Source organism: Rhagoletis zephyria, unplaced genomic scaffold (genome assembly GCF_001687245.7).
Source record: "Rhagoletis zephyria isolate East Lansing unplaced genomic scaffold, Rhagoletis_zephyria_1.1 Rzeph_scaffold_00361, whole genome shotgun sequence".
Classification (NCBI taxonomy): Eukaryota; Metazoa; Arthropoda; class Insecta; order Diptera; family Tephritidae; genus Rhagoletis; species Rhagoletis zephyria.
In genome coordinates, this window is record NW_016157445.1 from 70,486 (window position 1) to 86,575 (window position 16,090).

The following is a 16,090-nucleotide window of genomic DNA, read 5'->3' on the forward strand; positions in this document are numbered from 1 at the left end:
ATACCAAAATTAATTTCGCGGAACTTCGGTGACTTTTCTATGGAACCCTTGGGCTCCGCGGAACACACTGTTTGAAGCTCTGTACTAGGCTACCAAATTCAGATATATCGGCAGAAGTACGAGCTTTTGAAAACAACTTTAAACCCAGAAAGAAGGCGGATTGAATCCGTAATTCCCTCGCGGGACTTTTCGAGTATTGCAAATGGCGATTCTATGGTGGGACTACCATTTCTCAAGTAGGCTGACAGTTCGTTGACGACGGGTTTCAGCCTTTCCTAAAACAAGATCTTTAAGCAGTTGTATGCGAAGCACATTGCACAAAGCGATGTGCATGCACCATTTTAACCCCTTTCATCTTTTAAAATCTCAGCTAGAAAACATAGAAAGGTGAATTGTAAACAAAAATGACAATTCATGGGCCACTTTGAGTGAAAAAATCGAAATTGTATCCGTGCTGCTGCTACCAATTCATTGTGCCTTGCCACCATTCACACATGAATCGATAATTATCGAACATATCGATAACATTATTTAAAAAAATAACAAAATGGGCTTATATTCGATTGAAGAGCGATATTTAGTAATGTATATTTCGATAAATCTATCGATTATTATGAACAAATATATATCGATAACCTTAAACATGTATTTGGGGAAGTATATTCGTAATGAAATGCAAATGTACTTGATAGTTATTCGATAGATATTTTGAAAGCTACATAGTGTCGGTGGATAAAGATATTTAGATTTTTTTTTTGTTTGTGAGAGGTGGTGGATTTTAGAACAATGGTAATCAATGTTATACTTAATAGGTTAGGTTAGGCACATCTTAACTTAAACTTAATGATAAAGCATCATGTATTATTGTAAGTGAAACTCTTATTAAAGTTTGCATATTTATTTGCTGAACGACCAACGCTTAATAAATACATACATCGTTCACAACTCTATAAAATTAATTTAAAATTGTATTAAATGACCTCGTAAAGTTTTCACTTGCTAATATTGTATGCTTTATTTCTCATCAAAAGTAAAAACCACTAATCAACCACCTAATAGCTTACGCTCGATGCCAACCACTTTCGCCCACTTGGGAGCAGTTGAGAGTAATGCGTTCGCTATTATCTACGTCAAGTGCTTAATCCGCAAAACATGGTAACATATACACCCACACACACACACACGCAGTGGCACACCATCCATACAATTTTAAAATTATTCACGACTTACTTTCATTCATGTGCACATACCTTCATTCATTTTATTATTTCATTCACATTTTTTTTTTTTTTATGCGCAACTTAACTTGGGAGATTAACAAAAACCTCGCAATAAAATAGTAGAAATTTGCGTAGAATGGCGGAATATTAAAAAAAAAGTGCTAAACGCAATATGCTTTTAATGAATACAACTACTACTTACCTCACCGCCCGCTGCATTGCTGGAGTAACTCATGCGCTTGACCTTCTTGAATGTAGCATCGTCCTCAGCCTCCTTCAGCGCCTGCTCCAATACGGTGTCCAGTTCACGACTACGTGGCTCATCCAGACCTTGGTAGCCGCTGTTGGTGAGCGCGTAGTGGAAAAGTAAAAATTATTGTAATAAAAAAAAAAAAAAATTTATTTGCGAAACAAAAGTAGAATTAGCGGATAAAAAGCAAATAGAAGCGTGAAATACGTGCGAGTATATAACAAAAGCATACTGAAAGAATGAGCGAACAAACAAAAGCTTATAAAAATCTATCCGCTTGAAGTCATGCAAAAATTCACATTTGAATAGTATTTTTTTTTTTTTACCGCGATGGCGGTAAGGCAGCGCACTTTCACGTAAAGCGAATTTCGCGAGCTGCCGTCTTCAGCTTATTCTACGCTACTTCAACTTTTGCATTAACTTCACTTATGTATAATCTTGTTGCGCCCTAATGCCCTACTACTATAGTACTGTAGTACATATATAGCCTCCTCTTATTTGTACGGAGCGACGTGGCGTATACGTAATTAAAATTGAATTTTATTTACCACTTTCGCCGTTTTGCCAGTTCCATACGCTCTATGCCAATTTCGTTTTCATTTTTATTATTATTTCTACCATTTGCATTTGTATTCTCGTTTTCATTCTGAGTCATATTCTCATTACCATTTCTATTACAATTCTGTGAATGAAAATTGCGAATTGTTGAAAAAGCAACAGACGATTGTGCCAACAGTTTTACATAGTTTGACTGGTTAGTTGGGGGAAAAAAAATTGAGCAACAACAGTGGCAATGCATGAATTGTGTAAGAGACAATAGTTGGCACTGGTTGCAGCAGTCAGCTGCTGAGTTTTTGCCCTCTCTCTATTGAAGGGCTTCCCAATATTTGTTTGCTCTTTTTGTGCAGCCTTTTTTCTTTCCTTGTAATTTTCGCTGTACACTTGGCAATTGATACAAATTAGTTAGCTGCCTACATACATATACATACATCCATATGTATTCATCTTTAAACTTATTTATGTATGCAGTGGTATGCGCTTTTTTTTTCGCAGAGTCATCCTAAAATAGGGGGGGCGGGGGGGCCTTCGTTGCTGTGGATTAATTAAAATTTTTAAGTTTTAGCCAACCACACTTTTTCTCAAATTCATTATCGCTCTGCTGGCTTTTTATTTATGCTAATAAATAAGTTTCGCTTTTTATTGTTTTTAGATTTATATGCCGAGCTAAAGTTAATTAATTTCCACAAAATCTGGCATTTAGTTCTGTAAAAGTTACTTGGAGTGTTTATGATTTTAATTATATACACGCGTCTGAATTTATCAGATTTTTCCTCATTTCGATGGTCCTCTGTAATAATGACACAACTAAAAATTTCATATATTTCAGAAGAGCGAATTAATGATATTGTGTTTCGTAATTTAGCTATAATATGTCTTGGAACGTAATTATTCCCGTTTGTTTGCAGTCTTTATGTAGGAGAAATGTGTAAGCTTTCCAATTATAATTTTTTCTAAAGATTTAGTAAGTATTGGACTGCAAAAATACGAAATAAGTAACAACTCGTATGCAGTTAAACGAAAAAAATTCCAATTGTATTGTTGAACAACGGCACAAAACGAAAAGTGTCGTTATTTCACATAAAAGCATGACTAACCTATCGAGAATGAAAACTTTGATTAAAAAGGAAAATATTTATATCTCGCAGTCCAGCTGCTTCTTTAATTGGCAATACGATGCGTATACGTAACAATAAGCGAATGCGTAAAAACTTCTCTATACTTCCACACTTACATACATACATATGTACTTACCTATGTGCCAACACAAAAGCACTTTGGCAAATTCGCACATTCACACCAAAATGTATGTACATACATACATATATGTATGTATACTTTCAATACTTACGGTAATCCCATATCGGCAAAAGCGCCACTTCCGCCATAACCACCGCCTTTGCCGCGCCGCATTGTCGAACGATTCGTTTTACGCACTGTACGTATATCGGTTTCCCAAAACCTAGAAGTAATGAAGCGAAAATAGAAAAAATGAAACGGAAATAAATATTTTTCTTTAAAGAAAAAATTTAAGAAAAAAAGTGCAAATAAAATGAAGTAAGTAATAACATAAAAGCGCACGTACAAGCATATGTGCATATAGTAGATATGTATGAACATATGTGTGTATTTGGCAGATGTGTGTGAATTGGCTTAAAAAATTTCACAGTAAACTAACATTTAGAAATTTAAAAAGGCAAGGAGGTAATACCTTTTTTGTTTGTTTCTCTGTTGAAAGTGAAAAGGTGGCGTTGAGAGTGAAATTTTATGCGCTGAGGAATGTGGGTGTGTATGAAGCTCCTCCCTGCTGCTGCTGATATTCAATTTCAACTTCATCTGAGAGCTTATTTAAATCTCAATGCTTATTGAAAGTGATAGCGGGGACGGGGGGAGGGCTTTCTTCGTTTTTTATGTTTTAACTTTTACCTGTGTATGCGTTATGTATGTAGGTATGTATGCTGAAATTTCTAAATATATATAAATAACACGTGTAAATATCAAAGCCGGTTGCGACTGTAGGATAAATCTAAATTGTCACATTCACCGTTATGACGTGCAAATTGTTACAAAGCTGTTGGTGGGAAATTGTGAATGTGGTGTATATATTCCAAAAGCTTACCCTTTTGAGTTTTTTTTTAACAAAAATTTAATTGTCATACTTTGTGTTGCCATATTTTCAAAATTTTGTACAAAAAATTCCGTTACTGAAAAATTCAAATACTTTGCTGAATTCGCATTTTCTTTCAAGTTCAAGCCGAAAGCCGAAGATTTCACTGACCGTCCTCATTATTTTTGCCCCAAATTTTCCAGCTTCGTATAGCCCAAATTAATTTCAATGTTTTAGTGACATAACTTCCACTCCCTCATAATTTCTTCTTTCATTTTCTGCCAACCAGTTTCATTTTCGCACTAATAAAATCAACTCCGGAATAACGTCATCGAACGAGGTTATTGGTATAGTCAAAAGCATGGCTATGAACAAAAGAAAATTAAGCAAAAGTTGCTTGTGGACAAGCGAAATTAATTTCGTATCAGCAAACCCATTGCAAGGAAGACCGATTGCATTGTACATACATATGTATGTATGTATGCATGTATATGTAGTGCATAAGAATACATAGTTATGTATGTATGTACAGCCCAAAGTATGCCAAAGTGGTCTACTGAACTTGAAAAGTTTTTGGCTCAGCATGTGTAGGCGTTGCAGAAGTGTCATTAGAGGTGTGGCGACGGCATTCGTTAGGACTGAAATTGTTGGACGACACTTTAGCTGTAAAAACGCCCAATGCACGCCCATAAAAATCATACAAAGTAAGCGCGCGCACAGAAAAATGCGATCAAAGCTTATTTATTGACAGTGTAAAATAGAAATTGGCAAAATTTATTTGTCGCTTTTTCTTTTGTTGCCAGCGTGCGGAATTCGTTCACCACAAACAATTTCCTAGGAAATCGATATTTTTGGGCTAAGTAATTGATTTCGAATTAACTTTTGCTGCCATTTCCGTTGTAATATTTTCCCAATAACTTCCTGACTGTACAAATGTCTGCAGTTTTTTTTTTCGCAGCCTGTCCCCATTGCTGTCGTCTTGGCCGCTGCCGCTGCAGTCGCGTCGCCTTCATAGCAGGTGTGATAAATGTTTGTTTATCGCTTTATTAAGCAGTAAAATTGAAATATGAGCATTCGCTGCATTGCGTGCCAATTCGGAAATTACATAAAGAAGAACCAAATTGAAAAGAAATAAAAATGTAATTGAACAAAAGTCGGTGAAATTGAAATATCTCAAAAGTCGTGGAGTCGTGGACTCGCAGCCTGGCTGTTGGTTTTGTTTTATTTCGCATGAAATCCCTTGTCACACAGCTTTCTATTCTATTATTAAATATTAACCAAAAGTAAATTCCATGCACAATAAGGTTGCTATTTAAAAAAAAAAAAACAATCGGACTTCACTTTCGTAATTCTGCCTTCTATGGAGAAGTTCCTCAGATAGCAAAATTTAAATATTAGATTTCCATGATTTAGAGCAGCAAATGAAAATGAAAATTGTGCGGCTCAATGATGGCGCTTCTCCTAACAAAGATTTTAGGTACAAACGAATATATGTACGTTAGGGTAGTTACAAAAAAAATAAAGTCGTAATTTTAATATTCTCACCCCCTAGGATCTATATTTTAAAAAAATATACCCCAAATTTTTATTTTGAAATCAAAAAATATTTAGAGGAAAGAAAAGCACTTTTCGTAGCAATAATATAGAATTCTCGAAAATCAATAGTTTTTGATCGGAAACTATGGTACTCGTCAGATTTCCATTAATAATAACCCATTGCTTATTTAACCATTTTTAATACTAAAATTTTTTTATTGGTCCCCCATCGCATTTTCTGGGGTTTTTGGCGGACCTATAAATATAGTTACTATGAACAATTTCTTAGATAAACAACTGGGTACTATTACTGGGGATCTCCTGAAGAGAAACAGAGTTTTTTAATTGAAAAATATTGATTTTCAAGAATTCTATAACATTTCCACGAAAAATAGTTTTTCCGATATAAAATATATGGACAATTTTGATCGTTTTTAGAGACCTCTAAATATTTTTAGATTTCAAAAAAAAAAATAGGGGTATATTTAAATTAAAATATAATTTAAATTTTAAAATAGGTAGTAGGCTACGTTTTTCAAGAAATATATTACATATTAATACATGCCATAAGCTATCTCAGTGTCAAATTTTATCTGAATAAGTTTTCTTAAAACCTCTCCCGTTTGATAATAATAATAATAATAGATTGGCGCTTACACATATTTTAGTGTTTGGCCGAGCTTCTCCTCCGATTAGTGGCGGGCGCCTTGAAGTTGTCACACAAAGCGGAGGGACCTACAGTTTTACGCCGACTCCGTACGGCGATTGTATTTTTATGAGAAGCTGTTTTTCATGGCAGAAATACACTCGGAGGTTTGCCATTGCCTGCCGAGGGACCACCGCTGTTAAGAAAGAACCTTTTTCTATATTTTTTTGCGATGTTGCTTTGACCAGGGCTTGAAAGCGCGCACTGCTTACCACTACACCACAGCGGCCGACCCGTTTGATACCCATTTTAAAATATTTTATTTAACTTGTTGTTTCATTTGATTTTGAACTTCCAAACAGCTGGTAGGTAGCCCTTTAAAAATATTTCCGAAATAAATTTTTCGTTTAGCTTGTTATATAAACTGACATTAACTATTGGAACAGGTGGCAACCTTTTTCGGAAAAACTCGTTCTTGAAATGATTTTTTTTTTGACACCAATATTGCTTTCATATTTTATTTAACTGATTAATTTATCTTTTTTAAAATTTTAACTGGTGGCAACCACCGTAAAAATATTTTCGAAATAAATCGTTTTGTGGGCCATCTAATTGCAGTATATTTTTTAACTTAATAATTAACTGATTTTAAGAGTTATTACCTATCTGTGCGCCGAATTTCATTGATTGCTTCCAGCCGTCTTAGCGTGAAAGAGCAAGAACTATGTTAACATACTCACAAACTTTTCAATTTATAACATTAGTAGGACTTCTTCAAGAAAATATACAACGGCGGCAAATTACCGACAGATGGAATGAAAAATATTTCTTGAGATTTTTCCTGAGAGCTGGAGAATAAGCTTAAGGAATCAAATAAAATCGGCAGCAATACAAAGTAACTATCTATAAACATTATTTTGATTTCTCGCTTTACAAATCAATCTTATATATTTTTCATGCTACAGTTACTTTAGTTACTAAATAACTCATAATAAATCTATGTACTTGTAAATACAAATATACATTAGTATAACCAATGATGATTTAAGTCATTCGGTTAAATAAGTAATTGACATTAAAAATTCAGATATCGAAATATGCATGGGAAATTTTTACATATCGATTGCCCCTGCAATAACGATACAACTCAAAATTAAAAAAATAAAATCTCGTACTATCGTTAAGGAGCTAATGTCTCTAATACTTGTCTAATCTATGTCTAAGCCTTACTACTTACTGCAGTAATCCTTACTACTTACTTTAGTAAGCATTAGACATGGATTAATTACATGAGCCACTTAACGGTAGTAACGGATTTTAATTTTTGTATTTTGAATTGTGTCGTTATTGCAGATTATTACGATTATCATTTCGCCTTGCGGTCTTAAAGCCAGACGTCATCGAACAAAATGTGTCAATGCTATTACAAATGACTTTATCTATTAATTTGTTGATAAATGCTATTAGCTGTACATGTAAACCGCTAATATGTATTATAAATTGTACATACATTTAGTTAGTAAAACAATCAATTAGGTAGTATTTAATAAGAAAGCAAATAAGTTATTAAAGTGAGTCATTATGGATATTATACACAGAAATATCAATTTACTTGGATGTATGAGTTTATGTCTGCGTATACATAGATTTGTAGGTGTGGTTGTATGCATATACATACATATTTTTATATGTACTTACATACATGTCTGTATGTATATATTTACTCAATTTAATGGCTTTGTATTAAATTTGACAAACTTATGTGTCCTGAATTTGGTAAGAATAAGGAAACGAAAGCAGCTTAGCCTACAAGGATCCGTGCAAATACTTACAATAATGCTTAGCCTCTCCTGGGGTAGGTTTATGGATCGCCTGTATCTCTTTAGATTGTGCCCCCTAGCAAAATATTGTCTTGACGAAGACCTATAGTATTTTGCCAGTGCAGTTCTCTCAGTCTAGTATTTTCCTTCATCGTGTTAGCACCTACCGCAAGGATGGGCTCACGTGCTGTCGGGGGTCCATTCTGGTCAACTGATCATTTACTCATTTACTCTTAATATAAAAATTCAAAAAATGAAGGGCATGTAAAAAGCGGAAAAACAATTGTGGGGTTCTCCCAAAACGTAAAAAATTTAACAAGAAAAATTTTAAATGTTATACAAAAAATTTTCACCAAAATGAAAAAAAAAATTTTAGGTTTTAGTAAAATTTCATATATGCACTTTTATAGATCATTAATAAAGTGCAAGTTGCAAGTGGCTAACAGGCTGCGTTGATTTCCCAAAATTTTTCTAAAAACCAAAAAAGATTTAATTTTGTTGAAAATTTTTACATTTTACATTTAACATTTCTTTTTGTTTTGGGGGAATCCTACAATTGTTTCAACCAGTTTTTATAATGTAACATTTATTAACTGAAACAGGAGAAAAGAATTTCTTCAAAATCGCTATTTTTTCGGCACTTTGCACTAACCAATTTAATATAAAAAAATTTTATAAGTTTTCATTACAAAAAAAAAAACATTAAATTTAGTAAGTAATGGAGGTTTCAGTAAATTATGAACACTAAGGGCCAAATTCACAATGCGTAGTTAACTCAGAATCGGCAGTTAACTACAGATTTTTGTACTGAAGTTCTGTAGTTAATTGCCGATTCTGAGTTAACTACGCACTGTGAATTTGGCCCTAAATGCAAGTTTTGAACCAACGTGCATCGCCCAGTAACTTATCTAATTGAATTTGAATTGGCTCTGTAATACCCTTGTTAGCTGTAACCAAAGAAGTACAAGTTCGCGAATAGACCCTTCGCATAAACTAAGTACATACTCGTGAAATTGAATTTTAGAGGTTAGAAAGAAAAACTTGTGTTACGTAAAGAAATCTTGCTGGCGCATGGAAATCGAAGTGAAGAGAGAGTGTGTGCATATGACAGCAATTGAAAAGTTGAAATTCGTAAAACATTCAACGCCTATGGTAATTTCAAAGTAAACTAGATAAGGAATGCTTTTTTATGTACATATGTACATAATAGCGAATGCATATATATATATATATATGCATATATTTAAACACATGCACGTATATACCCTGTAAGGACTTTTCACGTATACTGCGACTATTATGGACTTAGAAAATTTGCATATTACTGAATAGAAAGGGCTACAACCAGGGCTGCAAACTCTTCCACAAAGCACTTGCAAAAAAACTTGTACCGGTCCAAAAACTTTAAGTTAAAATTTGTGCCAATATTCGAAAAAATTTACTCTCGATTTTATACGTTTTTGAAATTTACGAAAAGGTAATTTTCACGCCTTTAGGTTGGAGTATCTCATACACCTTGCATGCTGGAGTACTTCGGTATTTAGCGTAAAAAAATGCAGAAGGGTTTAGTTTCTGGGTTTGGGATTTTCCAAAATTTTTTCCACCTATTTATTCAATTTGTATCCCTAATTGACGAAGTTAACTCAGAAGGCAATATTATTTAAGTGGTTTGTATTAAATTAAATAAATTATTTTCTAAATAAAATTTGTATCTAAATAAAATTTATTAAGAATTCATAAATAGAATTTTGAATTGACGCTCAAAATCTTGCCTTAGAGTTGAAAATCCCATTTTTATAGGTTCTTAACTTCGTAGTCTCACGCAGTTCCCATGAAAACAATAAATTTAACCATTTCATTTTGAACAGAACGAACCATATTTTGTAGTGGTTTTCCGTTCGGTTTTGGTATTTCAAAATAAAAACGGTTCGGTTCGTCGTTTGGCTTAAAGTACTACGACGGTTCGATTAAAAAACCGGTTCGGTTCAAAACCGGTTTGCTGCACTAGTTCCAAATAAAATAGGCAGTTCGATCTTTTAGAAAACAATGCATTTTTAAATGTTCTTGATTCTGGCATAATTTTTTTTTTTAGAAAAATTCGACTTATGAACTTTTCACTCTAAGCTAGGCAAATTTCGTTTTAAAAGTAAAATAGGCGATAAGTAACTAGTACTTGACCACAAATTTGATTCACTAGTTCGCGTTTACCCTGCAGGGCAGTTACAACGACCGCAAAAGACGCTTTTTTGTCTGTGTGGTTGTGATGGCAATAGTGCTAGCGATGTAGACGACTGATAAACAATGAAAATGTGGGTCAACAAGAGAGTTTAGCAGAAGGAAGAAATAAATTTCAACGAAAGAAACTGCTTAGTAGGTAAGCACGAGTGTGGTAATGGTTAGCTTCTAACATTTTTTAAGCTTCAAAAGTAGCTGTAAAGGCAAACAATTATTCAATATTCGTTCAAAGAAACGACTTTAATAAAACTGTGTGATGGTATATGATAATTATACTTCCTTCTATTGCACAATCATATTTGTTACCAATACATCCACTCTTTCGTTACTTATTTTCTGCATGCCAAAGTGTGTGAATAAAAACCATTTCCAGATTCAATTTATTCACCTCTTTTTTCGCACTAACACCCACCCATTCAATCAATTACGTTTTCTACCACTTGTTAGCCGGCTGTTCGAATCATCCATTTCCTTTTTATTCTTTTTTTGTCTTATCTCTGTTTTCGCACTCTTTTTTATTTACTTCTTCTCGTTTCTATCGTACATTTATAAATGGCCTAAATGTGTGCCATCAGCTATGCGGGAGTATAGTTGTGTAGAAAAAGAAAATCACTTTCACTGCTGCTGTGGCGCCTTGGACTATGAAGCTACTTACTTACACCCATAGCTGTAGGGCTACTTTCTTCTTGTAGATTGATTAGCCTACATTAAGGCGTAAATGAAAATGTATCGCCAAAGGCCAATAATCCTTCATGGAGTTGGCAGTGCTAATGCAGATGTAATAACTCTTTTATTTTCAATTACTTGTATGGTAAATGAATTGTCTTATGGGATTCGTTTTTTCTATTTAAGATTTTCATCAATGTATGTAGATAATCAAAGCGAAAAAAGTGGGAGAAACTTTAACTTTTTACAGTACTTCATTAACAACGATTTATTTACCACAGAGGTATTGTTTTACAAAATAATCTCTTTAAATGTGTTTAGTATTTTTTCATCCAACCCACGATATGCACAATCAACCTAAGCAAAAGTCTATAAATGCATAGATAAGCGATTGTGTTTTCGATTAGATTTTCTTTAAAATTATTTTTTAGTAAAATGTCGCTTTTTTAAGCACATACATGTATTTATGTATTTTATTTGTTGAAAAGCTAAAGCAATTTTAAAATCCACGACGATTTTAATTTAATCATTTCAAATTCATTTGGACAAGAAAGCGAATTATGGTAAGCTTTTTGTAAGAAAGCTTCTCTGAATTATTACTGAAACATGCGTTGCATATTTTAAGGCGGCTTTATGCGCGTCAGCTGGCAATCTCTGGTAAATTATAAATATATGTACATTAGGGTTGTCCAAAGGGAGTAAAGTCGGTATTTTAATGCTCTCTCTCACCACCTAGGATTGTTATATACGAAAAAAATATACCCTTCATTTTTATTTTGAAATCAAAAAATATTTAGAGGCCGCTCAAAGCTTCTATGTATATTAGATGGAGAAAAAATAACTTTTAGTAGAAATTTTATACAATTCTTGAAAATCAATATTTTTCGATCGGAAAAGTTTCGTTTTCAGGAGACTTCTAATAATAATACCCAATTGTTTATCTATACATTTTTTAATACCAAAGATTTTTTATTAGGCCCCCATTGCACTTTATGGGGGCCTATAAAATATAGTTACAATGAAAAAATGTTAAATAAATAAGTGGGTACTATTATTGGGAATATCCTGAAGAGAAACAGAGACATCTGATCGAAAAATACAAATTTTTAAGAGTTTTATAAACATTTATACAAAAAGTGGTTTTCCCCCATATCAAATACATGGAAACCTTTGAGCGACCTGTTAATGTTTTTTGATTTCAAAATAAAAAATAGGGGTTTATTTTTTTCGGTGTAGAACAAGCCTAGGGGGTGAGAGCATAAAAATTCTGACTTAAATATTTAACGTGTGTTTTTGAGCCACCCTAATGTACATAAAAAAAGAAGTTCTCCTGCACGTGACTTCAAGCAGGCCACATGACTTAATAAAGATCGCTCATCCATGAGAAGGGTTTCCTTGTATATTTACAATGAAAAGGCGTATAATTTCAAATTTTGTCCTTGCTTACTTAATGACATATTTTCTTTTCGATTCATTTTAAACCTACTGCCTCTTTATTTTTAACACACAAAGATGCTTGGGTATAGCATTCTAGCATATTCCCTTACTTAATCGAATATTTGCCTTGACCAAAAATGTCTTTTGAAGATGAAATCGAATAATTTTTTTTTACAAATTTTCGTTGGCTGCATAGCAAAATTCTTTTTCTCAACATGCAGCATCGGCAGATGAATACAAAATGACATGAATGTTTGGACAAATGTCCACTCAAAATCGTTCGCGTAAAAATTGAACTCTGAATTGGCACGAAAATCCACTCTTCTTTTTATTTCTAAAGAGTTTGTTAAGTTCCGTCTTTTCTCTGCCTACTTTCCTTAAATTAACTTAAGCATTTTCTTCCTTTGATGGACCGTACGAGCGGCCTTATCTCTCTCTCTCTCTGAGTACGTTTGTAAGTGAAAGCACTTCTTTGTTATTTTCTATATTCTGGTCTATGGTATAACATTTATATATTCAATTTGTGGCTACAAAAACGATGCTTCGATGGATGCTCATTTTCATTAATTCACTTTCTTTATTTTGTCCACACGACAATACCAGACCTCTTGTTGAATGTAAAAAAGGAATTTTCGCTGAAAATTATTGCAACAATAACAATGCTTAAGCACCCAAAAGCGTGTGAGCATTTCTTGTATGGTTTTTCTTGTCATATTTAAGCCAAATAAAGTGCAGAAATCATGAAGGCCATTAGGTATGTAAGAATAAATGATGTGTGCAATAAAAACCAGGAATAAAAGTATGTAAACAACTGCGTGAAGTAATCCTAAGTAATCGTCATTTGTGTAAAAAAAAAAGTTATGAATAATGATGTGTCATACTTTGAGCTAGGAGGAAATGATGTGCAAGGATTAAACTTCTGTTTCGTTTCAAATAAATTAAGGGCCTAAATGAATGAGTTGAAAAGTATCCAGAAATATGAATTTGAGCAAATATTGTATTGTAGTACACTTAAAAAAAAAATATAGGTATAATTTGAAATACTTCAATTCATTTTCGCTAATATTAGAAGCACTTGAATAATCCGCTTTCGGAAAATGTTGATCATTTTCTCTGTCTCTCTCTCTGGCTTCCACTTTACTTACCGCTTCAAATCCGGACTGGCTGTATATGGTGCTGATACTTCTTTGATTTTCAATACGATTATTGCTGTTGTAAAAATGCACATAATATTTATAACCGTTAATAACGAAGATATAATGCCGTTGATAAAGAATTCTGTTGGCAGGTAATCGGTGTATAGAAATTTATATTGTGAAGTTTCATTCATTGCCTCTCCCTGCAAATGTGGTATACGGATGCCGGGATAGATAAGCCAAATGCAAGCCAATGCCCAGAAGAGACCCTAAAGAGGCAAACGAAAAATGTATAGTAAAAATATGTAGTCAAATGTAATTCTTCTAAACAGGATAAATGAGAAGAAGAATGGACTGACATTGGCTAAATTAAAAACTAAAATCTGTGCACATACGATAAACAACAATGCGTAAAATTTATTAGAAAATTAGCTATTTACACGACAACAATGATAACAACGCCATATTATACCATTAGAGTGCGTGTGAAACAATTAAATGACATTAGTAAACGAGACACAAGTGAAAGTTTTTTCGACTGAAAAGATGTTTATTTTATAGGATTATAGTGACAAGGTTTACATAAGTATCCACTTTGTATGGAAGAAAATGAGTAGCACCGCCAATACATAACCGCTTGCAACATTGAACAATATTGTACTAAAATTGAGTGGGCTACAAAGCGGCATATCGGAATTTTTTCTTAAGATTCTAGGTAATTAGAAAGTTTGAAATGTTGCACATTCTGACCTAATTGATTGATAGAAATTACCCGCTTGGAAAATAGTTGATCGAAAGTTTTGGATGCCTCAGTCTTACTTTTTTATTTATTTTTTCGTCCAAAAGTAATCGCGATTCTCTGATTACCGTCATACTTGATCGATGTATACAAATGTTATTTTTTCGACTAAATTTAATCGATATTTTATTATTTGTATTAGAAAAAATCTTAGTTCTTAAATTTAACTACATTTTTCATAAAAAGAAGAGTTAGGGTAGTCCTTAAAAATGTCAAAATCTAAATTTTATATGGGGAAAACTTCAAAACTTTAAAGACGGGTCGCCACCAGTGTTTGAAAAAATTTTCATTTTTTTAAATCACAAAATTTCGTCTAAATTTTGACTTAAAATCTGATCAGTTTAACATATTATTGAAACTTATTCATATAAATTCATAAACTCGCTGCGATATAGCTGGCCAAAGTCAAAATTACGTTGAATTTTTTGCGATTTATAAAAAAAAAAATTTCAAAGCCTTAATAGCAAATAGCTAAATAGCAAATACTGGGCGTGCTTAACTGTGTTTTAAAAGTATTTTTGTGTTGTTACTCCCTCTCAAAACTCTTAAGGCTTCATTCATACAAAATAAAATAGATTTGAAGAGCTTTTTAAAGTGCGATTTTCAAAAAAAAAATTTACATACCTTATCTTATAATTTTAGTTGAATTAAATTTTAGAAATAGGTGGCAACTCTCCACAAAAATATTTCCGACAGTACATTTATTTTAACCTCTTTACTTTGATACCAGTATTGTAATATTTAATTTATTTTATCGATTTAATAATACAATTTTTCAAAGAGGTTGCAACCCTCTTCAAAAATATGTTTGGCAGTAATCTTTGCTAACCTCTTTAGTTTATACCCATATTGCAAAATGTAATTTATTCTAACAATTAAATCAAATTAAAATTTCCAAACGGGTGGCAACCTACCAGGGGCGCACCCAGGAATATATTTTAGGGGGGGTTTTATATTTCTGAATATATATCACCGGAAAATACTGAAAATTTGCTTCAGATAATACGCTTTTTAAAATACATTCATGCAAGTTTTATGTACAGTATGTAAAAAATAAATAAACGTTTTAAAATCCATAAAATGCACTTTATTTACATAAGATTAACAGAACTCAAACACTTGTAACCGACTTCAAAAAAAGAGGAGGTTATCAATACGCCGGAATACATAACTTTTGACCACGTGAACCGATTTCAATAATTATTGGAAACATGGTACCTCAAGGGTCGTCCCGTAATTTGGTTTAGAGATCCGATGATTGAATCATGAAGAAATTAACGGTACCCCTAAATTTGAAGTCGGTTGTGTTCTTTCCTTAAAAACTACCTGTTTAATAAAAAATTCTATAAACTCAAGATGAGCTCAACTTTTAAAAGTACCTAATAAAAAATTTTAAAAGAGTCAGTAAAAATAAATTTATTGATTCCATAAATTTTTGCACTTTTATGTTCATTTTTTCGATTTCTGGTTTCTGGTTTTCGATAGATATGGTGAGTTTTCACGATTGCTAAATTTTTTTTATACCCGAGCGCACTTGTGCACAAGGGTATATTAATTTTGTTCACATAACGGTTGTTTGTAACAGCCAAAACGAATCGAGATAGATACAGACAAATGTATACATAAATGATCAGGATGAAAAAAGAAATCGATTAAGCCATGTCTGTCTGTCCGTCCGTC

General features: G+C 32.9%; 2 protein-coding genes across 2 annotated transcripts in view; one reads left to right on the plus strand and one right to left on the minus strand.

The window, feature by feature from the left end:
• Positions 1–16,090, plus strand: part of LOC108359232 (uncharacterized) — a gene marked incomplete at its 3' end in the record, with an annotated part of 264,353 nt that overhangs the window by 55,074 nt on the left and 193,189 nt on the right. The window lies entirely within an intron of this gene.
• LOC108359231 (uncharacterized) overlaps positions 1–16,090 on the minus strand; it is a 96,381-nt gene that overhangs the window by 11,640 nt on the left and 68,651 nt on the right. Inside the window, exons 9-11 of the mRNA XM_017610985.1 lie at positions 13,621–13,880; positions 3,380–3,490; positions 1,423–1,561 (exon numbers count right to left, since the gene is read on the minus strand). Coding sequence (XP_017466474.1) covers positions 1,423–1,561; positions 3,380–3,490; positions 13,621–13,880 — 510 coding nt within the window. The remainder of the gene's footprint in view (positions 1–1,422; positions 1,562–3,379; positions 3,491–13,620; positions 13,881–16,090) is intronic.